The 25,786-nt window shown below is 37.8% G+C and overlaps 1 protein-coding gene across 2 annotated transcripts in view; it reads left to right on the top strand.

The window, feature by feature from the left end:
- Positions 1-2,874: 2,874 nt before the first annotated feature.
- The window catches only part of LOC112559094 (cytoplasmic FMR1-interacting protein-like), a 28,228-nt gene continuing 5,316 nt past the window's right edge, over positions 2,875-25,786 (top strand). Inside the window, exons 1-26 of one of the 2 annotated variants that reach the window (XM_025230017.1) lie at positions 2,875-3,028; positions 4,068-4,337; positions 4,660-4,737; positions 4,915-5,016; positions 6,153-6,334; positions 6,631-6,856; positions 7,431-7,538; positions 7,729-8,049; positions 8,201-8,278; positions 8,691-8,905; positions 9,550-9,697; positions 12,131-12,284; positions 12,555-12,637; positions 13,204-13,277; positions 13,891-13,987; positions 14,211-14,287; positions 15,118-15,346; positions 15,869-16,068; positions 16,473-16,560; positions 18,324-18,467; positions 19,013-19,103; positions 19,566-19,696; positions 20,250-20,328; positions 21,439-21,554; positions 22,748-22,986; positions 24,951-25,098. In XM_025230017.1, coding sequence (XP_025085802.1) covers positions 4,125-4,337; positions 4,660-4,737; positions 4,915-5,016; positions 6,153-6,334; positions 6,631-6,856; positions 7,431-7,538; positions 7,729-8,049; positions 8,201-8,278; positions 8,691-8,905; positions 9,550-9,697; positions 12,131-12,284; positions 12,555-12,637; positions 13,204-13,277; positions 13,891-13,987; positions 14,211-14,287; positions 15,118-15,346; positions 15,869-16,068; positions 16,473-16,560; positions 18,324-18,467; positions 19,013-19,103; positions 19,566-19,696; positions 20,250-20,328; positions 21,439-21,554; positions 22,748-22,986; positions 24,951-25,098 — 3,621 coding nt within the window. In that variant the 5' untranslated portion in view covers positions 2,875-3,028; positions 4,068-4,124. Of the gene's footprint in view, positions 3,029-4,067; positions 4,338-4,659; positions 4,738-4,914; positions 5,017-6,152; positions 6,335-6,630; positions 6,857-7,430; positions 7,539-7,728; positions 8,050-8,200; positions 8,279-8,690; positions 8,906-9,549; positions 9,698-12,130; positions 12,285-12,554; positions 12,638-13,203; positions 13,278-13,890; positions 13,988-14,210; positions 14,288-15,117; positions 15,347-15,868; positions 16,069-16,472; positions 16,561-18,323; positions 18,468-19,012; positions 19,104-19,565; positions 19,697-20,249; positions 20,329-21,438; positions 21,555-22,747; positions 22,987-24,950; positions 25,099-25,786 lie in introns of those variants that run through there. The other variant, XM_025230018.1, reaches the window with a different exon arrangement.

Here is a 25,786-nt window from a genome sequence, read left to right as displayed (position 1 = left end):
GATGCAATAACATTCACATGACCAGACATGATCTCATTGCTATTAACTGCAACATCATTGAGGTGAAAAGCATCAATTTTCAAGCTGTCTGGTGTCTTGACTATCACTTTCTTCTGGCACTATCATCATCAGCTTTTGTAGAAGAATATTTAGTGAATCTGATGAAAATGAAGCCATGCAAGAGCTTCAACTTAAAAAGCGTACAATCGTGAAAAATGTATGAATTAATAACAGCAGGGTCAGTTAAAAGAATGAATGCATTCATGACCAATGGGTAAATACAGAATTGGATTAAGATATCCTAAGAATATGTTTGAGAATGTTAGTGGCAAGCTAAGTTTAATAAATCCTTAAATCTATTTGTATTACTGATCCTGCTACTGTGACAGTCCAATCTTTGGATAATAAATGATAAAGTTAAGGAATTACATTAGCAATTTGTAACAATGATATGCATTTAATTTTTTTAAGGCGCTCTGTTCATTTTTCTTTTTTCTTTTTTTGGCCCAACAGCTTGCATGAGTCTTGGCGATTAGTATTGAGGTGGGAGGGCTTAATCCATCAAAACTCTCTTCCTGCCATCCCATGGGTGGCAGCAGATCGATGGTGAGGGCTAAAATAGACTGTCAAGAAACAGGAGTAAAAGTAGTGCTATAGGCAGCTGCAAAGAAAGCCAATTTCACAGACATTTATAATAAAATTTTGTGCAGCTCCATCAATAGTTTGGATCAGGCACTGTTGTAAAAGAATCATGTTTTCAGGTTTCTATCCTTGATTTATATAGTGCACTTGTCCTAATGTTTGAGGTCTATGTTACGCTACTGCATGAAATGTAGATGTTGACAATCGAATTGTAAGCATATTATTATATACTGGGAAAATAATTTACGATTATAGTTACAAGGAACCCGGAGAGGTCGTCTACGCTGGCTCTTGGAGGCCCCGAATAAAGAAGGCTAATTTTTAAGGAGATCATTTTGAAATCAAAATGGCCCTTGGAGAAAAAAGTTTCCCCAGGAAAAGGCGTGTCTGTTTTTCCTCATAGTTTTAGCAGAGGACCAAGTTAGGCGGGATAGTGAAGCCAAGCTGACCTGTGTGTGACCGTGACCACGCCCTCCTGTATCGACTATATCTCTGTTCGCGCGAGTATGCCAGGTGGTTCATGATGCGATTCCTGAGGAAAATATTTTAACTTACATTGCTAGTTACATCGCCAAAATGGTACAAAGGAAAGTACGTGTGACCAGAATGTAAAGAAAGTTATGGGCAAGCAAGAAGGAACAGTAAGAGAGACCCTGTTGTCAATAAAGCAGGGACCTCATATGCCAACGATAGGCTATATCAGTGATGCTCAACCTTTTTCGGCCTTCGGGCCATATCCATTTCGGACAGCCGTGTCGCGGGCCACTTCACCGCAAAAATACAAAAAAAAAAGAAAAAGAAAAAAAATAGAGCAGATACCATTTTTTTATTAGAAACAATGTGCACTTCCCATTAATTATGTAGTAATTAGTGAGATATTTGAAGTTTTTTTCCCGAAACCAACTTCTGAATGTCCGGCCTCATCGTAGAGACACCAATTAAGTCGGAGCACTGAATCGAAATGTTCGTCCATCGAAAAAAAGATTGGGAAATGCCCCCCTACGTGGGGATAAATACTTCTTCTTCCCTTTTTTCGTTTTTTTCGTTTTTTTTTAAAGTTTTTTTTATTACTAACATGCCGATTTCCTGCACTGTGGGCAGAAGTTTCGCGGGCCGGATATGGCCCGCGGGCCGTAGGTTGGGCATCCCTCGGCTGTATATATAGTAGTCCCAAAAGCTCAGGTACGTGGTGACGGTGGTGGAGAAGCTGGAAATAATATTCAGAAAATCTGAACAGCTCTTCCACATGGACCAAGTGCAACAAGTATACGTGTACATATTTTGTATATTCGCAGAGGTACTGAGTGTAAAGAAGTTTAGATATGTAACATTAATCACTATCTCTTCGTGTGAAAAATCGCACTATAATTAGACTTACTTGCATAACCAATGCTAATCGCCAAATGTATCTTTGAAACGTTACTTTTTTATTTTGCTTTATTTTTTTTCTAAATTACAGAAGTTGCTCCTTTCAAATATGTTTTCAAGGTCTATTAACAAGTATGAAAGCGTGCGCGCCTGACTGCGTGTGTGTTGCCAGTACATGAACAGGGCGCGGTGTTACCTGCTCAAAGGGGGAGTGACTGCTGCCTGACTTCAGGCTCTCATATGACAGTGGTCTCTCTTTATTGTGATCCTCTGGTTTTAGGTCTATTTTTTTTTAAAAATGGGATTTTTGTGTTTTATATTGCAACTGAATCATTTACAGTACCAAATCTATACGAGGCCGAAGGGCATTTGACCTTTCGTCCTCATTACAATCCCTACTCGGATTAAATGGGACTGGACAAAGACAATCGTTTTATTCGTCCTAGGAGTAGCTTGTTTTTGATCAAACAAGGACAAAATGTCGATATATTCAGAAGCGCAGAGTAGATCATGAGTTGACTGAAACACTGACGATAGTATGCACAGATTGTCGGTATTACAAATCTGCATTTTTTTAAAGCTCCTGAGTAAATACTGCACCAAGTTTATTCAGTATTAGTGAGCTAGTTTAAGAAAAAAAAAAAAAAAATCTAAAGGAGACGCGCTTTTACAAAAGTGAAAACTGTATAAGGGCATCTTAAATTGCATTGGTATTTTTAAAAATGACCACAAATGCGAGAAGGGCAAGCAGGTTCTTTAAGCCACTGATTTAAAAACTACATGCAGCTGCAGTGCGTCAAGATATCACAGAGCTCAAACCGATACCCACAAACTTCTTTCAGTGACAGTACCCATCACCCATTAGGATCACTAACTCCTGAGAAGGAGACATGACAGGTTGCTTCCCTTGGCAGGAAATCCTTTGGCACCATTTTGGTGCATAGAGTTGTATTAAGAGAATAGCAACAACATACTGTTTCCTAAAGATAGCCTTGGCATACTGGCATTTATTTTCGAGGTGAGATTAAATCTGTATTTATAATAGAGTGAAAACAATTGTTTTCTTTCTTTGTATCATGTAATGGGATGGACTAGCACATATTACTAATAAGTAATAGACTAAAAATGGTTAGCAGACGATCGCAGAAGAGCAATTCACAATCGGCTTGCACCATAGAACAGGCGATTTTAGTAGCTGGTGGCAAAGCTTGAATAAGGAATACTCATGGAGTAGCTATGTAATTTAAATTAAAACTGAAAAGAGTGAAATTCTATGTTTAAATTTGCCAGTGTGACGATTCCTGTTAAAGTTAGATATTAGATTATTATAGTAGTCATTAAGTGGAGTGGTTGGGCTAGGGGTAGAATTGCACTTTCCATCCTACATAGAGAAATCTTTCAGTATCAGTATAAATCTATGAATAGTGTATAAAAGTATCCCAGAGCAATCAACTCAAGATAAAATTAATTTGTATTATATAGACTGGTTCAGATTTTAGTGTTTGTAGATTTTTTGATGGATCCTCTCCTCTCTACTTAAGTCTGGTCTATCCACACTCCTGCTTGAAAGCTTCACTCCTGATCAGACTCCTGCATTCTATCTCTCCCTCCCACAAAGACAGTCACATACAGACAACAAACGTTCTTCCTCTGTGCTGCTAAGCAGTGGAACTCTCTTGCACCTCATATTTGCCACACTGACTACAAGGCTACATTCAAATGTTCTCTGAAAATGTATCTGTTCACTAAGTACTATCCCTGAGTTACTGTCTGTAATTCCTTTTGCAGCAATGTCTGTCATGTGAACCATTATGTGACTACTCCATCTCTACACTGTTTATTGTACCTATATCCCTTCATACCTTTATCCATTGCATTACATGTAGTACTCTTGTATTTCATCTTTATGTTTTTCAGTGTGCCTATGCATATCTCACTGTACATTGTCTGTTACCTAATGTTCATTTATCATTACTGGTCAGCACAGAGAGTGCGACCTATCTTGGTAATGATGCTGTGCGATATAAGTACACATACAATATTTTTTGTTTTTATAGGTAAAATCAACCAGCTGCAGTTCTGATTGAAAAAAGGACTGCTAGCACCTGGTTACCATGGCATCTGGTGATAAGGTCACATTAACCAATGCTTTAGAAAATGTGGATGTTTTGGATGAACTTGTTTTGCCAGACCAGCAGCCCTGTATTGAGGCTCTGTCTTTACCCATCCATTACCGAGCAAACCTAGATACCAACTTTACAGACAAGTCTGCCTTTGTTACTGGCCAAGCTAAGTACATTGAGCAGGCAACCATTCAAGCAGATCTGGTTAGTAAACTTTCCTGGTTAGACAGAGTTGTAAAAGTGTTTGATTTGTTTCTTTACTTCTAACATCATCATTTGAAATGTTATCAGCTAATAATAGTGAGCTACATAGTCTAAAGACTAAGGTAGTTTATTACACAATCGCATCAAAAGCAATTTAAAACTGCATCGTCTTTTTGGAACTAAATAGTTTGACTATAGCTGTCAAATGTTCCCTTGTAGTATGTCTAGGACCCTGACCAATTTCAAAGATTGCCTACTAAAAGTAGACCTAAGTCTTTTTGAGCCAACAGATTCTTAGGTGGTATGACATATTTCTTTACAGAACACTTTGTTAGAGGAAGGAGAGGAGTATGCTGTGATGTTATTTACTTGGAGATGTTGCTCCAGGGCATTACCACAGGTAAGTAATTTATATGAGAAATTTTCAGTCTTCATTAATATCTAACAACATTAATAGTAATTATCCACCCCATTTCTCCAGTTGTATAGTTATAATCACATGATAAATGGAGTAAAATATGAACTCTTTTTTGCTTTAAGCACGCTAGCATTTCATCTCGCTGGCCTTTGTTTGCAGGTGAAAAGCAATGAGCAGCCAAATCGCAGCCAGATCTATCAGAAAATTGTAGAAGTGCTTGAACCACATGTCAACAAACTAATGCGCTTCATGTTTTTCCAGGTCAGTAGAAAGTGTGTAGGTAAAATGCACTAGCATATCTTAGAATTTATTTGTTTTGTTTTGATTTATGATATATTACAGTATTATGATATATTATAATACAATATAACATTATAATAACTTTCTAGACACATTAAAGACAAACCAGGGTGTAAAATGTTTTTTTAAAATAAACTTATGTGTTAATGGAAAACTACTAATTCTCAGAATCTGATCAAATAAACCTATCCTGTGTGCAGAATGTGTTTATATTGAAGCAGCATTCCATGGGGGAGGTGGGAAAATATAAGGGTGTTACCTGTTTTCTCAGGTGTCATGGATTTGACCTTTTTCCTTTAGAGTGTCAGTGTTTGAAGGCATAAATATTGCCTAAATGGAAGGGAATTATTCACCAGCATATGGGAATTTGGCAAAAATGGTCCTCTCATAAATCTTTATAGACCCAGATCTCATTAGTGTGTATAAATGAAGTGCTACAGCGTGGTGTATCACAGTCTGCATGTAAACAATGCCCAATGGTCAGAGTGATAAATCCAACTTTTTGAAAGATCTTCCAATATCTACTGTGTTGTCACTGTGAGGTCCCCCCGTCTCTCTCACTCTTTGTTTCTGTCTGTCATTTTCTCTACTTAACAAAATATCAGATTTATGCCACTACTCAATGAGGTCTTTAATGATGCTAATTGTTTTAAATGAATATAAAGAGTGTGAAAAGATGATAACAATGCTAGGTTGTGTGCAAACAAAGATAAGTTTTAGTTATAGGGTACTTCGTAGACTTAAAAAGAAAACATTCTTTGAATAGCATTTTTGGGGGGTTTCTAGTCAGTTAAAAAAATCTGCTCATAAATAATAAAAACACAAATAATTTAAGCAACAAAAAATATAAAAATGCACACAGATTTAAAAATTTTTGTTTATCATAAGATGACAATATTTGCAGCTGTGTTTATCTGGCACTGAACTAACAACAAAAAGGAAAGAAAGGCCCTGAGGAAATTGCATGGGCAAACAAACAAGATAACCAAGATCAACAGCATGTGAATAAATAGAACAAGTGTGAGGAAAGAAAAAATGGTACCTGAGTTGTATGTGAGCATAGAAAGATAACCATGAGTTGCTATGTTTGTGAACAGAGAAAAGCCATAGACAGTTTCTGTGCTGAGGTGAAGCGCTTGTGTCATCGAGAAAAACGCAATGACTTTGTGTCAGAGGCTTATCTGCTGACACTGGGAAAATTCATTAACATGTTCGCAGAACTGGATGAGCTAAAGAACATGAAGTCAAGTGTACGCAATGACTATTCTGCATATAGAAGGTGAAGATAACATACACAATAATTTTATATGTAATATAATAAGATTTTTTTTCTTGACTGTATGCAATATAGACTATATTGCAATAACCATGAAATAATGTACTGATTACCATATTAATTTCTGTGTGTTTAAACCCAAGTCCAATGAAGACAAGCCTTTCGATCTATCTTAATGTCCATGCAAATGAATATAAATTACGCAGTTCACACTATTTAGAACAAGCAGAGCTATTCAGAGTGATATTTTTAAGCATCATATAAAGGTTGTTTTAACTGGGACTGTGTGAATTCAACAGGGCAGCTCAATTTTTAAAGGTGATGGCTGATCAACAAGCCTTACAGGACTCACAGAATTTGTCCATGAATTTAGCAGTGCAGAACAAGATCCGTGACACACTCAAGGCCACACTTGTTGAGATTCCTGGCTATGAGGAGCTTCTTTCAGATGTCATCAACATATGTCTGCACATGTATGAAACCCGCATGTACCTTGAGCCATCAGAGAAGTACATGTTGGTGAAGGTGGGTTATTTGCTTATTATTATGTAAAGCACTAAGTTGTCAGAAAAATATTTTGTATTTGTTGCTCTTCTGTCTCCTGTGGTGGGCTGCTAAGTTCGTAAAAAGGGGAGCTCTCATTCCTTCTGTTTTCAGTGTTTTCATTCCTATTTTAAGTGTTTGTAGTGTCTAGATAGCATTAAAAAAGATCAGCAGCTAGCCTGTTCCACAAGGAGCTGCAGATAAATTTTACCAAGGTATTTCCTTGTGTATCAGTTACTTCTTTGTTCAAACTGGGCATTCTTATAGTAGAACTGTAAGAGAGACATATTTTTCTCTTTCATGGTTAAGTGTGAAAGTGTTTGTTTATGCCCATAATAAAGAACTTGATATAGTACTTTATAGTCATTTCAGAAAGTAACTGTTATGTTAAAGTCAATGTTATTTTACCTGACCTTATTTTTGGTAGCTGGTATTATTTAGCTATGTATGTTAGTGTCTGTGAGCATGATCAGTAGTGTTTTGGTTGAATAATGTAAAAACATTTAGTGTAGCTATGTGCACAAGTAACTTAACACTCTCTGCATTCTTGATGCAGGTCATGGCATTTGGCATGTTCTTGATGGACACAAAAGAAGGGCCCAACATTTACAAAATGGATGCCAAGAGACGCATCAACATAAGCAAAATTGACAGAATTCTTAAAGTAGGTTGCACTTTTTAATCAATTTTGCAGTAGGTATTTATGTAGTATCCCCAGCCAGCACTACAGAAGGACTGTTGTGGCCTAATTTGTTTTTAATCAAGTGTTTGATGCATACATGTGTTCATTTTTCATGCTCTTTTAATCTCTTGTCTGTGATTTGTCATATGTATGTGTGTGTTTAAAATTTCAGAATCTGGAGATTGTTCCTTTGTATGGAGATATGCAAATTGCACCTTATCAGTACATTCGAAATGGACCAAACTTTGACCCTTCAAAGTGGCCTGTTTGTGAATCAAGTGCCCCCAGCCCACAATCAAACCTTCTAGTAAATCTTGAAGCAATCCGTGAAGACCATATGCAGTACATCAGCCAGCTTGCTCGACACAGCAACGAAGCAACCACCACCACTCGTGAGGTACCACGAAATGATGAAGAGAACAGAGAGCTGACAGAACTAGCTCTCCGAGGCTTGCAGCTTTTATCAGCATGGACACAGCAAGTGATGGAGTTGGTGAGTGGAATTATTATTTTGAGGATCATCATCTGCTACAGAAGGGAATGTTAAATAGTATGTTTGGAGAAAAGCATAATTGAAGCTGTTTTCATTATGTCATTAAAATGGTAATGCATTACTGGTATATAAGTGTTGGATTTGTCCTCAGTACTCTTGGAAACTGCTGAATCCCACGGATCCTCACAAGAACAAGGACTGTCCTCCAGATGCAGAAGAGTATGAGCGGGTAAGTTTCTCTTTTCAGGAGCGTGTTTGTTCGTGTGCCTGAATGCTATGCCTTAGTAATCAAGTGTCACTGATCACCCCTCTGCCCCATGGTTCATGCCTGAAGTAAAAAGGAGAAGCGGAGTCATTCTCAACACCAGTAGAGAAAAAAATCCAAAATCAGGCAACTCTAAAACATTAACTTTAGTACTTAACTAATTGACGCATTTGCTTGTTTGCTATAGATTTTTTTTTTGTAATAACTTTTTCTTAGTCTCTGGTTTTCATCCATCTCTTTTACAATCCTACCTAACCCCCACCTTCACACAAAATAATAAAAACACAAACTAAAGTTAAAAAGTACACAAGAGCAGGGTGTAGGGACTGTCTGAGAGTGTGCTCGTTTAAAGCCCTAGATTTTACCTGTGCTACAGGCTACACGTTACAACTACAGCAAGGATGAGAAGTTTGCATTGATTGAAGTAATTGCCATGATCAAAGGTCTGCAGCTGCTAATGTCCCGTATGGAGTCTGTGTTTATGGATGCAATACGACGCCACATCTATGCACAGTTACAGGATTTCGTGCAGCTTTTTCTTCGTGAGCCTTTGCGTAAAGCTATCAAGAAAAAGAACGATATCATCAAAGTGTGAGTACTGCCAATTTTATTAAAATATACATGCTAATCTGTCAGCATTAGCAGCTCTTCAAAAAAAATTTTTGGGGGATGCTGTTTTTGTGCACTTAATCATCAGATGTTGATAGTTTGAAATTACGAATACGTTGTAAAGTATTTTTTTCACTCTTTTTTGCAAATATTTTTGATTATTTTTGTTACTCTCAGCTCTTGTTCTTGTTATTTGGTTCCTCTTTGTGTTTTGTGTATTTGATTTTATTCTTTGTTTAGTACGGTTGTTTATTCTTTCATAGCTCATATGTTATTTGTGTTCCTGTCCCTTGTATGCTATCCATGTTTTGTTCTTATTAATAAGCATTAAGAGCATATTCCTGAGGAGTGTGAGTATGTGCTTTACAAATTTTGCAATTAGGATTATTATTATTTGCTTGACTGCTTTGTATGAAACAAGGTCTTGACATTTTCTGCTGTTTCATTGAGGGTATTTTTTTCAATCCATTGTAATGTGCAATATTCACTTCTTGCTGGTCAAAGCAGAAACAGGGGTTATGTGTATCAGCCACTCAGTTGCCTTATATTCACTTAAGCCACCTGACTCATTTGCAGACCTATTTACTTTAGTCTCATTTGTGCCATTTGTCTGTGTCATTATTTAGTATTGTCATGTCTGTACGTGACACCTGTGTTGACTGGCTTCGGGGCACAGAACCTCCTGATGATCCAGCACAACGAGGCAAGAAGGATACTGATGAAGGTTTTTTCATCAAAGTACCCAGGAGGAATGTGGGGCCATCATCTACCCAGGTAATCTACTTAATTCACTCATTTGCTATACAGGGAGGAAATGGAACTAATTACCTGGAATTATTAAATTATTAAAACCTTAAAGAAGTAGGAAAAAAGCATAAGAAATATACAAAATAAGCAAACAACTTCTTCTCCATTTGTAAATTTGTATTTGTAAATCCAAAATGAATGAGGTATTGGCAACAGAATTTTGTTAAGTTTTTCCTTGCCCTGAGAAAGCTTTTCTTTTTCATACTGTACGAGATGACATGATTATGTTGAAATCACCTTCTAGCTACCTCAGATCCAGCTGTCCAAACCTGTTCCGGTTGAAAGACCACAGAACAGGAGGACATGAAATCAGTTCAGCCCCCTTTCCATCCCCACCTATCACACTAGTGAGCCCTCAACTCCAGTTTTTTGCCCGGCTTCACGCAGTTAAGACATGTGGCAGCTGCCTCATTTCTGTGGTCTCTTGGATATACTAGTGCGGCCTTTGAAGTACTTGACTCAGTCTTTGCCCAGGTCTCTAGGGTCATCCATTCCTTGTGTTTTCTTTCCCTCTTCCCTAGAACATCTGTGCAGTTTGTCTTCCAAATGCTCTTGAGTGTTGACCAGTGTTCTTCCACTGATTCTTCTGTCAGTCCTGAAACGGCCTCATACTTATTCTTGACTTCACAGTTATAAATTTCCCTTGTTCCTTGTTCTTGAAGTATTGAGCATTGAACTTGTGGTGTGGTCTGCCTGCTGGATCAATGAAGGACTTCAGCTTAATCTTGAAAACTGCCACTAGGAGCTGGTGGTCTAAAGCAACATCTGCACCTCTTCTCACTTGGACATCTTGAAAAATCCTTCTCCACTTTTGAGCAACTGCTAGATGGTCAATCTGGTTTTCTGTCTGGCCATCAGGGGAAGTCCAAGTTGTCTTGTGTAGGAACACAGTGCCACCTATGATATGGTAATTGAAAGTGCAGAAGTCTGTGAAGAGCTCTGTGTTTTCGTTGCAGGTGCTTACGCAATGTCTTTCCATGATGAGTTCCCTGTTAATGTTATCATCACCTACTTAGGCATTTAGGTCTCCCATAATGATCTTCAGATCTCTTCTTGGTGTGTGGTCAAGCAGAGACATGTAGGTCTTCTTTTTCCTCTTCCTGCTGCATTTGTTGGTGCATAGCATTGGATGATGGTGATCTTCCTTCCTTTGGTGTTGAATCTTGCTGACATGAGCTGTGGCTAGACTGGTTCCCAGGCCATCGGCGCCTTTGTTGCCACTGTTGACATCAGCAGTGCTACTCCCGGGTATGATAGTGATCCAGGTCTTTGTGGCCGGAGTAAATAATGGTTTCTCCTGATGTTAGTCTGGTCTGGCCACTTCCATTCCATCTGGTTTCACATAACCCATGAACCCTGATGTTGTATTTTCTTATTTCTCTTGCCATTTGAGCTGACTTGCCACTTTCATAGAGGGTTCTGATGTTCCAGGTCCCTATCCTGATTCTTGCCTTGGTTGTCAAAAGATGAGTAGGCAAGCTGGCTTCCCTTTTAGCAGCAGGCGTCATATGCTCTTCTAGAGAGGAATCTTCCCGACCAGGCCCTTGTTGTGGTACTGTTGCAGTTTCTGTAACAGCTTTTTTTCTTTTTACATGAGTGGGTTGTTAGCCCAAAGCAAAACCCCCAACCTGGAGGGCCAGGGTGCAACATTTTAGTCTGGCCTCTTCCCTGACAGACCTGTTTGGCTTGGTTAGACCTGCCAGGAGCACAAGGCTCCTTCCGACTTAGCTCTGTTGATCGACAAGACGCACAAGCCACCACACCACTACAAGGTAAGTTGCACCAGCTGGTGGTGGTTGTTGATGGTAGCACCATGGAAACAACCAGGCATCCGGACCCCGTTTAAATAGCTGCTCAATAAGCTTTTCATCTGGCGCCAGTGATTCTGAACCTTCCTGCCTGGATATTATCAGGGAGGTCATGGAGCCTTTTGCTTCCACTAGAAGGTCCCCCTCCACTTAGTAGTATAAGGAATACTAGAGTAGAGTTTTTGGGTGTTCATTCGGTAATGAACTGGAGTTTGCATTATGTCCCAGGCGAAGGTGGTGGTTTGGTGAAAAACTGGTATTTCTGTGCTGCACACACATGAATTTTGCTGAATTTTGCCCATGCTTTTTCACTTTCAATCTTGAGCAAATTCCATTATGTCTTAAAGTTCATAAGCGATGTAACTGTTAGCGCATAGCATGTAGTCCTGCTTGACATCACTATTGTAGTGAAAGATTGTGGTTGCAATTGGGAAATTTGGGAAACTTCGTATATAACTTCTCATATAAAATAAGAAAAAAAATGTAAATCTAGCTTATATTTTTCTAGCTTATATTTTGTAGAACACAGATGCTGTTGAAATGTGTTTAGAATCAACATTCTGTATCCATATTTATTGCCAATATTTTACAGTTGTACATGATCCGAACCATGCTGGAGTCACTGATCGCTGAGCGCAGCGGAGGCAAAAAGACTCTCCGCAAAGATATTGACCCTCAGCATCTCATGACTATTGATGAATTTCATCGTCGATCATTCTTCTGGAACTATCTTCTTAACTTTAATGGTGGGTTATGAATGAAGCATTTTGTTTGAAACGATTATGTGGTTTTCTTACTTAATTGCTTAGGTCATTCGATTCCATCTATAATGCTTTAGTAATAAATTTATTTATGACCCTTGCAAGCATCTGTTGCTCAGAAGTACAATAGCATGTGACAGAAATGTTTAGATGTATTAAAGATACTGATATGAAGTACACAGTGAAAGTGATGTTAAGAATGAAGTGACTTGTGCAGGAAGATAAATGGTGTATTTTTTATTATTTTGATTTCAGAGTCCCTTTTTAACTGCTGTGATCTGTCTCAGCTGTGGTATCGTGAGTTCTTTCTGGAAATGACAATGGGCAAACGCATTCAGGTGAGAGTATTGTTATTTTTTTTTTTCAATTTCACCTGATAATGTGACCGTGATTTTTCAGACAGAATTATACTCATGGCTCCATCAGCTGTAGCACTGCATCCATCATAGAGCTTTTGACCTAGATGAAGCATATGTTCTTTTTTACTAGTTGTTTTGTGGCTTCATGAATTTAATTTTATCATTCAGTGTTGAAGATGTTTCTAATTTCTAATTAGTTTCTAATTGTACCTATGAACAAGGATTTTATGTAACTGTCATAAGGTTTACATCTAGCAGAGGAAAGGTAGGCAAGATGGATATTTTTGTTAACTGCTTTATTTCTCCTTTGACCCTGAAGGTTGAGGGATTAACGAAGTTACCAATTATTCACACAAAATTGTTACAATAGTCACATAGCCGACAGCATGTCCTGGTTAGGACATTTGAGGAATAAACTAAAACACAACTAAAAACTAGCAGTAACAAAAACAAGAAAAGATACTTTAGTGCATTGCACTGAACTATCCTAGTAGATGGTGGTGTTCTAGTTTGCCACTAAGATGCCTTCATACACATGTTTCTAGTTTCCCATTGAGATGTCCATGCCCTGGGTTCTAACCGATCATATACTGGAAACAAAGGAACCTTCCATGATGGAGTAAGTTTGCCTGTCTGCTTAACACCAGATGCTTTATGTCAGTTTTTGACCTTAAGGAATTATAACTGTGTCCACACTCTTGTAACTGTGTAAATCTTTCCACTTTCCTGTGTTTACCTACCTGCCAGTCCATCACTATGAAAGTCCATCTTTCTGTTTGTTGTTATTTCTTTCAGGTATTGTCTATTCTTTCCCTCAAACACATATATATATACACATGTATGTATAATTGAAGTCATTACTATGGACCCACAATTAAAAAAACAATCATTTTGCATGTCATTTAAAAAGCAGTCAGGAAGATCGACAATGATATAAATGTGTCCTACAATGTCTTCTTACATTGATGTCAGTAGTCCATGATGTTCGAAGGAGGAACAGGAGGGCTGCATTAAGTCTGAGGTCTGGCTGTTCCCTAGTGAAGATGAAGAATATAAAAAAGAGGGGATTATCAAGTTCTAAGTATTAAGTTCTAAGATTAGCAACCACCAAGGTTATAGTCTTCATTAGAGGAATGATAATAACCACTATCATTAATGATCACAGTTTGTTAGATTTATTTAGCGCGCACTGTGTCATTATTTTATGTGTGTGTCTTCTACCATGTGTGCAGGTACATTCTGTACCCTCTAGACCTCTATAATGACAGTGCCCAGTATGCACTCATGCGATTCAAGAAGCAGTTTCTCTATGATGAAGTGGAGGCAGAGGTGAGCTAGAAGGGAAGTGTATTTATGTGAGCAAGTGTATGCCTGTTACTTACACTTACCACAGGGTATACTTCTTGTGTATATGTAACTGCATGTACCATAACCAGCCATCTTCCTCATGTCAGAGGCCATGTTGCATTTGGGTATCTCACTCATGGTTATGAATTTTATAAACAGCTATAGCTGCTGATTATTTTTAAATAAGAAAATTTATGTTTTGCAGGTGAACCTTTGTTTTGATCAGTTTGTGTACAAGTTGAGTGACCAGATCTTTGCCTACTACAAACATCTGGCAGGAAGGTAAGAAGCTGTATGTTTCCTCCTTTGTAGTGTTGGTTAATATATTGTTATATTGATGTAATGTTCTCCAGTCCTTCATCTCATATCTGACATATTTCAGATATTTGTTAATCTACTTTTCTCCATTCATCATATTTTACCTCTCAGGCAGGTCAGTCTGGAATTTATTGGGCAGTCTGGTGGTGCAGAGATTACCACTTGTCACCAACGCAGTGGGAATTGGCTGTCCTTGGTTAAAATCTCATCTGGAGCACATGGTTATTTCTCTGCATATGGCACCTGTTTTTTAGCCTTAGATGCTGCCTCTGCATAAAACACTAATTCCCCCCCCCCACACACACACACCAGCATTTGTTGACTTTGTTCATCATTCTGGTATGTCTGACAAATAAATGTAGGAGAGGTGTTAACAGGATGGAGCATAAGGCACTGAGGCATTGTTTGGGCATGGGACTTTTTGAGGGCATTGAGGAATTGTTTTTCTTCCATCACACCTAAGAATCTGTTTTGAGTTTCATCTTTGGTGTATTTGAGTGTGACAGTGATTGTTTTTAGCATAGTTAATGCCATATTGACATTAATTCTGCTTATAAAGCACCTCAAACTTATCTAAAAGGAGTGCTATTTAACTTATTGTTTTTATGAAGTCACTGTAGTGAAGAAGGAATTTGAGTCACTTCGTTTGCTTGATTTTAGATGGTCATTCTATTTCTCAGTCCCATATTGAAGAGAATGTGTATGTGTTGTATTGTCTACTATTCTCTCTGTGTGAGCAACATTCTAGGTAGTACTCTCTGGATCATTTTCCATGATGTTATTTCTTTGTGTAGCATCCTCCTGGATAAGAGATTTCGTGCAGAATGCATGAATGCTGGAGAGAAAATTCAGTTCCCAATAGCAAACCGTTACAAGACTTTACTGAAACAGCGCCATGTCCAGTTGCTGGGTCGGTCCATTGACCTTAGTTGCCTAATTTCCCAACGTGTCAATGCTGCACTGCAGAAGGCACTAGATGTGGCCATTTCACGCTTTGAGGTTGGAGACATCACAGGTGTCATGGTGAGTGATGTTTCAGATTCAGAGAAATGACAGAGGTCAGAGTGAATATAGCACTGAGGAGTTAGAGGTAGTTTCTACATTCCTTTGAGGTCAAGCATGTTGCAGAGATCATGATGAATGTATCTCCCTCTCCAGATTTGTGAAATTCACCCTCAGTCATTGCTGTTTATTACCTGATTTCTTTTTACATTTTTATGGTTTTTTTTTTTAATTACCTCTTAGTACTGTCTTTCATCCTTTCATTCTTTGTATGCCATCCATGTCATGTTTTTGTCTCAACCACTGAGAGTACGCTCCGTTAGTGTTACCATGCGCTGCATTAATTATCACCTGCAATTTTGAACCAGATCTCTATGATCAAAATAATGAACGAAATTTTAGAATTCAGATGTTGTTCTTGTGTGTTTGAAGATCATCAGTGTGAGTAGTGGGTTTTCTCTGATGTGTTGATTTATATACAAATTTGCCTTTCTATCCCTCCTTCATGTGTCAGTTTGTATACACCTCAGAGTGTGTCTGCAGGAATTGGAAGGACTGATAGAGTGCAATCGTCTTGCTCACAAGCTGCTGGGTCAGTATCTTACCCTAAACGACTTTGATGCCATGCTGCGTGAAGCAAATCACAATGTCTCAGTACCTTATGGTCGCATCACTCTTCATGTCTTCTGGGAACTGAACTATGACCTTCTACCCAACTATTGTTATAATGCTGCCACAAACAGGTATGTGGAGAAGCAGATTATATCAGTTAGCATTTGAAAAGATACAGGCCAGTTGTTTGAATGATAAAATGGTTATGTATGGGAGTATGAATGTGTACACAGAGAGAGAATAAGGGGAGAGAGCAGAAAGTGCTGAAGTGTCACATTATTTTGATAGTAAAAACAGTTATCTCCCATCTTCATGGACTTTTTTGTTTTTTGGTTACCCTTTTCATCAACTTTTATGGAGATTCAGCAGATGTTTACACTGTGAATATTAGTATATCATGAATTGTTGAATAGTTAAGTTGGTTAGACAGTGGCTCTTTCTAGTATGTGTTTCTATTAATTTTTTTTTTTGAGGTTTGTGGATACAAAGCAGATCTGGAGAGTTTAACTGCTGCTAAATTTGCATGTTTATATAGGTTTGTGAAGACACAGCTTACTTTTGAAAAGGAGACCAAGCGGGACAAACCACCAAATCCTTCTGCATATTATGTCTGGGGAAGCAAAGTAAGGCTTTCTCTGAGATTTTTATGTGTGCATGTGGCTGCATGTGCTAGTTCACATTATTATCAGCAGGGGAGTTGGCCACAGGTTGATTCAACTATTTACTGATTTGACAAATGTCAATAGTTGATTTGACCACATCCAGGAATCTTTTCACTCAGTCAGGAGTCAGTTTCACCACCAATTACTAAATTAGTTTACTGTTCAAATTATTCGATTGAAGACCTGTGCATTCATATAATAAATGAGAGAGAGGGTTGTGGAGACCAGAGGTGTTCATATCACCACACATTGTTCTTTCGAATTTTGGTGTTCACTGCACTTCAGGCTACTATCTGATCTAAATGAGGGTGCACTTCAAACTCAAACAGAAAACAACAGAAAAAAGGCAAATTTAAATGTAAAAATATGTTAAGCCATAAAAAGTGAACAAGTAAACTCCTTACATCTGTGACTTATATTGACTGGATCAACATACACACACAAAACTTGCTACATTTTGGGAGTGTGGATGCAGGAGAGGGGTTTGACTTGCCTTTATACTTTATAGTATATTTGCAAGCCTTGAAAAGAAATCCTGGGCATATTGTCGTCAAATGGAAGCTACCCTTAACTATATTTTTACTATAAATTACATCTAAAATCCAAAACTACGAATGTCATCTTCACACACATGCATGTGAGTGTGTGCACGCACACAAGCAAAACACACAGAATTAAGTGTGCAGAATTGGTAACAGCTTCAATGCTTAATGTGCACATGTCAACCAATGCCCATAAAGGAGAATAAACCAAAATTGATTTATTTCATGATTAAATCATCATAGATGATGTGATTAAATTGACTATGGACTGTGGTCAAATAGACTCGTGGCTGCTGAACCAACAGATGATGGAATCAGTTGGCCCCTCTGGGAGCTTATGAGTACAAGTGTGCAATATTATAGGGACTGTGTACAATGTGTCATGTGATGGTCACATGCATAGTGGTAGTGACAGCTTGTATATTGAGCGCAGGTGTCACAGTTACTTGTATTATTATAGTAACTGCCACAAACCTGTTGTTTTATTTTAGCTGGGAAAGGGATAGGAAATGGAAAAGGAGGGGGAAGATGTGGAAGGTGAGCGATCAGAGTGTGTGTGTCTGCGTGCTGAATTATGAGATTGCCGAGTTTTTAATTAAGGGTTGTTGAAAGGCCAAAATGAGAATGGTAGGGAGGAATGAAAAAAGAGTGTTTTGTTGTGCTTTGTTTTATTCTTTTGGTGGTCTCTTCCTTGACTGGGTCGGGGAACGGGATAGTCTTATCAGTGTGTAAAAATCCTGACTCAACTTTGTTTGCGTAAACATCCTGACTTGACTTTATAGAGAAATTTTTGAAACTGAGCCTGTTGAGCTTTATGTTTGTCGTCTGTTGGTGATTGGATTGTGCCAAGCTTCGAAAGGGCAGCGGCAAGAGTGGACACTATTTTTGGAGTGAATGCTTCTTGGTGGACTTTGTTGACGAAAGGGAATGAGCATTGGAATTTTGATGGGAAAGGGCACTGTGTTAGGGTATTTGGACTTTGTGTTGTTTAAGGAATTTAGATTTTTGCTCCTTTTTTTTTTAAACAAATATAAATGTATTATAATTTAATTGCGTGTGGTTGAATTTTTTTTTTGAATTATATTTGCTCCTTAGGAGTGAGTATGCGCTTTACAAATTTTGTATTTTTTTATATTATGATTATTATTATTATTATTATTAAACACTTATGGCATTTTTCAGCGACTGAACACATCCTTCAGCACCATATACAGCCTGTATTCAGGTTTTATTGGTGCTCCACACTTCCGGGCAATCTGCAGACTTCTAGGTTATCAGGGTATTGCTGTTGTCATTGAAGAGCTTTTGAAGACAATAGAAAGCTTTGTGAGTTTCCATTAAAACTTGTAGCATTAAGAATAATCAAAATGCTGTTTTGCTTTTAGTGATAAAAATTTAAAACTACTGCTGTGATAATAGTGTCATCATTTGGATTACCAAAATCATTTATATTTAATACACTCAAAAACAGTTTTGTGCTGTTCAATAGAAATAGCATCATTAATATTGTTTATTTTTATCTTGGATTATGCTGATGCTGCCTAAAATAGTTACATAAAAATAGGTTGGTTTTAAAAGTTTTGAGGGGCTGCTCCATATCTATGTAATATTCAGATTAGAAACTGTTTTTTTAGTGTTGTTAAGAAAAGCTTCTGACTTTACCGCCAAAAATGGTATTTTTTTTTCAACTTGGTGTACTGAAGTGAAGCACATCTTTACCTGCCTAGCTGGTAAACATGGTTGTTAGCATGCCACACATGTTCGACCTAGTTTATTCTACTCAAGCATCAAGCATCTCATCATCTCATTATCCATCATTGCCTGTACTTTGAATGCTTTTGTAAGCTTTTGGATATTTTTGTGTGATCTAGCTGAAAGGGACCACATTAGATTACATGAAGACTTTAATGAAAGTCATGCCAGAGATTTGCAAGCTTCAGCGATATGACTATGGATCACCAGGTAAAATTTCTTACTCCTATTGCTTCTGGTGGGCAAAATATACAGGATGACAAGTTCATTTCACATTAGGAACATTGAAATTGTTTACATTCTCCTTTTGCTTTTTCTTGCTAGGTAATGCTAGAATTTTGCATAATTTTTGAGGTGACTGAAGTGTAAATAGATTTGTATTTCTTTTACATGTATTGAACTGATTTTAGTTTAGAATGTGATGCAGAGGATGAGGAAGCAATGTTTGTTTACTTAGAACTCTTGCACTATTCTGGTGCAGAGGTGATGTATGCTTCCAGATTCTTTTAAATTAGATAAATCAGACTAACATTTTGCATTTTTTTACTTTTTTGGTTTTGGTGTTGAAGCAGAACATTAAGACCTCAGCACTGTATTTGTTTATCATGCTATATGTTAAGTGACCATGATGGATTAATCTATTTGATCTGTTTGTGTACTTTTGTGATGCAGGTGTACTGATGTACTTTCAAGCTCAGCTTAATGACTTGATTCAGTATCCTGACCTCAGAACAGAAGTTTTTCAGAGCTTCCGTGAAATTGGCAATGCCATACTGTTCTGCTTATTAGTTGAGCAGTCTCTGGTCAGTGTAGATAAACTGGTACATCAAGTTAGCTTTAAGACCAGAAAGTTTTAGTTCGATTTGATATTGGTCACCCAATATTTTGGTGGAGCAGTCATTCAGTAGAAAGAGTGTAAGAATATAGTCTTCTGCTGGGGTAGTCTCTGATCATTATCCACACAAGCTAAAAGCAGATATAACATTATAATATTACAGGGCTTCTGCTAAGGCTAAATTCTTTGGGGTCCCAGACCCCTTCTTCAGATTTTTAAGGGGTCCCTAATCTTCGCCCAACTTTGGAGGGGACCCCATTGACGAAAATTGAAGGGGTCCTCCGAACTTTTAATGCGTACTGTACGCAATTTTTTGCATAAGCAGAAGCCCTGATATTACTCTCAAGAAAGGGAGACTGTGGTTTTTGACATTTCTGTCAGCAAGGATGAACAAGAATATAAATCTAGTACTGGTGTACCATTATTCTGGGGGTATAACAGTGCATATCTATGTTTTATAAGAGCATACTTATTGTGCACCAGTGTTCTATTCATAAAGCAATAATCATATTTTCTCACAGACTCAAGAAGAAGTTCTTGACCTGAAACATGCAGCACCCTTTCAGAATATCATTCCAAAACCATTCATCCCACCAAGAGGTATGTGTATTCTGCTTTTGCCACTAAAATACAAAGCTTTTATTACCAAATTCCTCTGGCATTTGATAAAGAGCAAACTTATACATAAACACAATCCTCATTCACACATGACTCTCAGACACTTGTGTACACAAGACGGCTAAACATTATAGGCAGATACACAGACATTAAAGTGGATAGAGATGGAATATTACCTTTGTTCCATGCATCCAAAAAAAAAAAAATATCCAGAAGGTGATTGGGGCAGTTGATGGTGAGGTTATCGAATCACTTGTCACCATGACAGTGAAATTAGGGTATCCTGTTTTTGAATCTCAGCTCCAACTCAGGTTGCTTTTAAGAGAGAGCGAGAGAATTTATACAAATTTATACAAACTCTGCTCCTCTGATGATCGTCTCCTTACTCTTCCTGTCACCAGAACAACATTTGGCCACAGGATGTTTAGTTATTGTGCAGCAAAAACAATTAAAGTCACTCCCTTTCCCTATTTGCCACCTACCCACTATTGAATCCTTTAAAAGTGAACTCAGAATGCACCATTTCTTTAGACAATAATCCTAACAACACTTTCCATAATGCTAGTCCTTTTTCACACCCTTCCTTTTGTAATATCATGCTACTTTAAGCTCTTGTTCTTGTTATTTGGTTTCTCTTTGTGTTTTCTGTATTTGATTTTATTCTTCATTAGTACAGTTGTTTATTCTTTTATAGTTCATATGTTATTTGTTTGTTTTTTTGTCTTTCATATGCTGTCTATGTTTCGTTCTTGTTCTTAAGCACTAAGAGCATACTCCTTAGGAGTGTGAGTATGTGGTATACAAATTTTGCATTTATTATTATTATAATACAGTCATTAATGATAGAATTGCAGATGCAAAGCACATACAAATGCTACACAATCATGTCGACACTTATGCGGACACTAATTGTGGATATTAACTGACTGGCACAGCCATTTTTAGTGGTGGTGTAAGAGAAGTGTCAAAGTTCTAGATGTATAATAATTATACATGACAATAATCCAGTAAAGTAGAATTTCAGATTTTCCTTAAATATTTGGCCATTGGAGAAATACACTTTTGTATCAATCTTTGACAATGACATTTCAGAAGGCAGAGATCCTCGTGAGCGAGAGCAAGAGGTCAAAGCTGTCATGAAGCAGCTTGAGAAAAAATATGCAGCACTTCAGGTTGTCTCTGTTATCAAGAAGTTGGGTAATCAAACGGTGAGCTTCAGATAACTTCAGATAATGTCCTCCTCAATAATTACAATCTCAAATATACCCATAAGTGTTCCACAAGCACCAATGATTGTCTAATCAGGTCAGTTTGAATCTGGCAATCAGGGGAAGCCGTGTTTCCAGCTGGTAACCTGAAAGAGGTTTCAGGGGTGGGGATGGGGGTGCCAGAACATGCAGAAATGGTGCTGCATGGCTGTCATCATGCTGCAAGCTGTCAGCAAGGAAGCTGGCAGGGAGAGAAGCTCATAGCAGATTGGTTTAGGCGGGACCTAATATGTCTAAGCACAACAGTGATTTGTGCACCAAAGGTTCACAAGGACAGACACATCCACACGCACAGTTTTTCCTGAATGCCTGATTTAGCTACTGTCACAACCAAGATGAATACACAGTGAATACTTTTTACAGTAGTGTGTACAGCATCCCACTGGGTCCATTCACATTCATGCTACTAACAATTTTCATTCTATTCTTCTTTCATTCTTTCTCTCATGTCATAACACATAATCTGTGAAAGTAATGACTTATCTATGTTCATGTAAAAAATACAGCCCCAGGATATTACTTATGTATCATCTTTCTCAGTTAAATCTATGATTCTGAGCAAGTGCTGCTCAGTAGTTGAGTAGAACATTGTATATTCTATAATGTTAAGTTGTGGATAGTTGTTGAGACCTGTTTTAATTATTTAGAAAGTAAAAATGGTCAGATAAAAACTAAACTTTGCTATTGCATAATGACCATATAGGCAATGAGCAGTGTTCACCATGCTTAGGTAATGGCATGTGGAATACAGAGTCCAGGCTATTTCCTCTGCTGCCTTTTACCATCCCTGATAACTTAGTATTCAACACTGTTGGATGAGTAGAGGAAGTATTCTGGTCACTGATCTGAGCAAAACTCTAAATACAACCTTTTGCTTCAAAGTCTTGTACTCTTAACATCAAGGCTACAGAACTTTCCCAGTTATTCATATGTGACTTACAGTTTAGATAAATATTTTGTATAAAGATATTAATTGTTGGTTTTTCTAGTTGCCTTTGTTGGAAGTATATCTTAACAGTGTCTTAAGAAGCATTCCTGGACAGGTGGTATCTGCTACTTTTTTTCTTATAATAAAAATGAAATTATGCACATTTTACTCAATGATTCATACTGTGGACTTGTGTGTATCACAGCAAGCAGATATCGCTGCTGAGGGTGATCTCTTGACGCGTGAAAGACTGTGCTGTGGTTTGTCCATGTTTGAGATTCTCCTGACACGCATCAAAACTTTCCTTGATGACCCAGTGTGGCAAGGCCAGCCCCCAGCTAATGGTGTCATGAATGTAGACCGCTGTGCAGAGTTTCATCGCCTTTGGAGTGCAATTCAGTTTGTGTTTTGTATCCCAGGGGGAGAACATGAGTACACAATAGAGTGAGTATTGTATGTCACACCAGTGAATAAGTAGGGTGTGTTTATAGTGTTGTGCTTAAATGTAGATGCTTCATGCCTTAGAAGTTTAATTTGTCCCTATGTTATGAAATTCTTGTAGATTGAAGGTACAGTTACATTTTGTTTGAATGAGAACAATTTTTAAAAGGACTAGTTGGATGCAATTTTTTTTCTAATGATTGAGTAAAGCTCAGTACAAAAGATATTATTTTCCCTTGTCTGGGTGAATACCCCTTTTACGTTCTCAAAATATATTATTATGAATATTATCATGAATAGAAAGAGATCAAAGTCATGATATGCCTAATTAATATATATTCCCAGTTTTCTTTGCGGCTGAGGCCTTTACAATGTAAACATATCCATACATTTTCTGTGTTGTTGACCTTTTTGTGTGCTGTGTGGTGATGGTGATGTTTGTAGGCATGTATTTTGAGAACAGAAGGGTGAGGGAAGTATTTATCCTCATATGGGGAAATCATATCTTGCACTGAGCTGTACCCAGTTAGGAGAGAAATAAATGTGCTTTACAGCTTTCTTTAGCCCAGGTAGTTAAACATTCAACTTTACAAAAGTGGGACATGAGTTGTATTAAAAAAATTTTTTTTTGGCATAAATAAAATTGTGAAATACACATTAACTTTGATTTTAGTATAATTAATTGCTGCAATGAGAGGAGGTTGTAGATCCAGTTTAAACTTGTCTGTGCATGTGCACTATAGTTCTGCATTGATAAGGACAGTCTGAGCCTAAGGAAGTGGAGCAAGATGACTGTAAAAATGCTGGTCTCAGGGCTAGATTGTAACCATTAAATCAAATCAGATCAAACATTATTATCTGTGCGAGGAAATCCAAGCAGAAATTTTTCTTTAGCTCACAAATCCAACCTCATATACAAACATAATATGAGCATCACGCACAACATAATGGGCAGACATGCATACCCAGATAAGACATGCAACTCACATGCACACCTACACCTCTCACACCTTCATGTGATACCTCCTAAGGAGGATGCCAGGTAATATGGCAGCCCTTCGAATGCTTGTGCCTTTTATTTAGGATGGTGATGGCTGCTGGTACCAGGACTAGACTGTAACCACAGTTTAGATATCTGGATTTAAGTCAAGAGTTAAAATACTGGAAGAAATCTTAATACGTAACACCCCTGGAAGCTGTGCTGCATGTGTTTATTCCTTTTTACTCCTCGAGAAGCATAGGGCTGCAACAGCATCTTGCCAGCAGACTGGATTTTGAGCAGCCCTCCTCATTTGGGCCCATGTGGTTCCAATGTCCTTTGCCTTGCTCTCTACTGTTCTTTTCCAAGTCTGCTTTGGTCTCCCAACTCTTCTCTTCCCCTGAGTCAAGTACCTGCTTGGCAATGATGTCAGCTGGTTTGAGCAGGGTGTGTCCTATCCAGCCCTATTTGCACATTTGATGTCTTGGCTACTGGCATTCTGGTTGGTTCTTTTCCTCAGGCTGCTGTTGGAGATCTTTTTAGGCCGTCTTATTCCCAGAATATGGCATAGGCATTGGTTGGTTAAGGTCTGAAATTTATTGTTGATGGTGTTTATCAGTCTCCAGGTTTGAGAACCATAGAGTAGGACTGCCTTCACATTGGTGTTGAAGATGTGGGTCTTACTGCATGAGAAGGAATTTATTTTAGAGCTGCTCTTAGTGAAAATTGTAGTCTCAAAGAAGTTAGATACTGTAACTTTTTACAAGCAGTTACCTATGCTTTGTTGCAAATAGGTTAGACAACTTACATTTTTTTTAAGAGCTGTTAGGGGGCATCATAATGTTGAAAAAGTGTTCATTGTAATCTGATGACAGATATCAATGGGCACAATGATGAAAAATGTTTATGGGCAGAATGGAGTGAATTTTGGAACTGGTCACTGGATATGCTAATCTCATTTGGAAACAATTTGACTTGACTGTACCAGGGAGCTATACGGAGAAGGCTTCAACTGGGCTGGCTGTGCCTTGATTGTCTTGTTGAATCAGCAGCGGCGCTTTGAAGCCTTAGATTTTTGCTACCACATTCTCAAGGTCAATCGTGTGGATATGAAGGATGAGGTGGTGAAAGGAATTGTAAGTATGGCTTTGGCTTCCTTCAAGCTTTGAATATACAAAAAATAAAAAACTTAACATTTTTAGGCGAACCAAGTTATATTTCATGTCATTTCTGTTGTTTTGAGAAGCATGTAGACATAGCTCATTTTGCATTAGCAAATCCATTCAATTTTGAATTCATTCAGACTTTTTTTTTTGCTAGGATGAGTGTTCGGATAGCACCTGGTTCATGACATTACAGATAGGAAATTACATTTTCCTTGCAAATATGATACTGTATTGAGCTGCACTTTTCTGCAAATTGTGGTTTTTAAGGCATTTTCTGCCCAGATTACTATTTTCAAGTGAATTGTGCAAATTGGGAGCAACTTCTGGCTACATAACTTTCATCCCATATGGCGCTCTATTGACAACAATTTTTATGTTATGTTGTGTGCATCCATGTGTGTGTGTGTAAAGCGCCATGAGCTTGCCTATAGGGCTGGAATATTGCACTATATAAGTTCACTTTAGTATTATTATTATATTTTACAATGGTACAACCATATTTACTTGGCATTATGAAAAGTGGTAATAAAAAGGATGACAACAGATACTCTGCTGTCTAAGCCGTAACACTATCAGAGTATTTTAGATACTTTGTAAACCATGTCACTATACCCTTAAGTAAATAGTGTGGTGTTCAGTCAAGTCCGCAAATGACCGA

The sequence above is a fragment of the Pomacea canaliculata genome, linkage group LG3, assembly GCF_003073045.1.
Source record: "Pomacea canaliculata isolate SZHN2017 linkage group LG3, ASM307304v1, whole genome shotgun sequence".
Lineage (NCBI taxonomy): Eukaryota > Metazoa > Mollusca > Gastropoda > Architaenioglossa > Ampullariidae > Pomacea > Pomacea canaliculata.
This window is presented reverse-complemented; position numbering and strand designations above follow the sequence as displayed.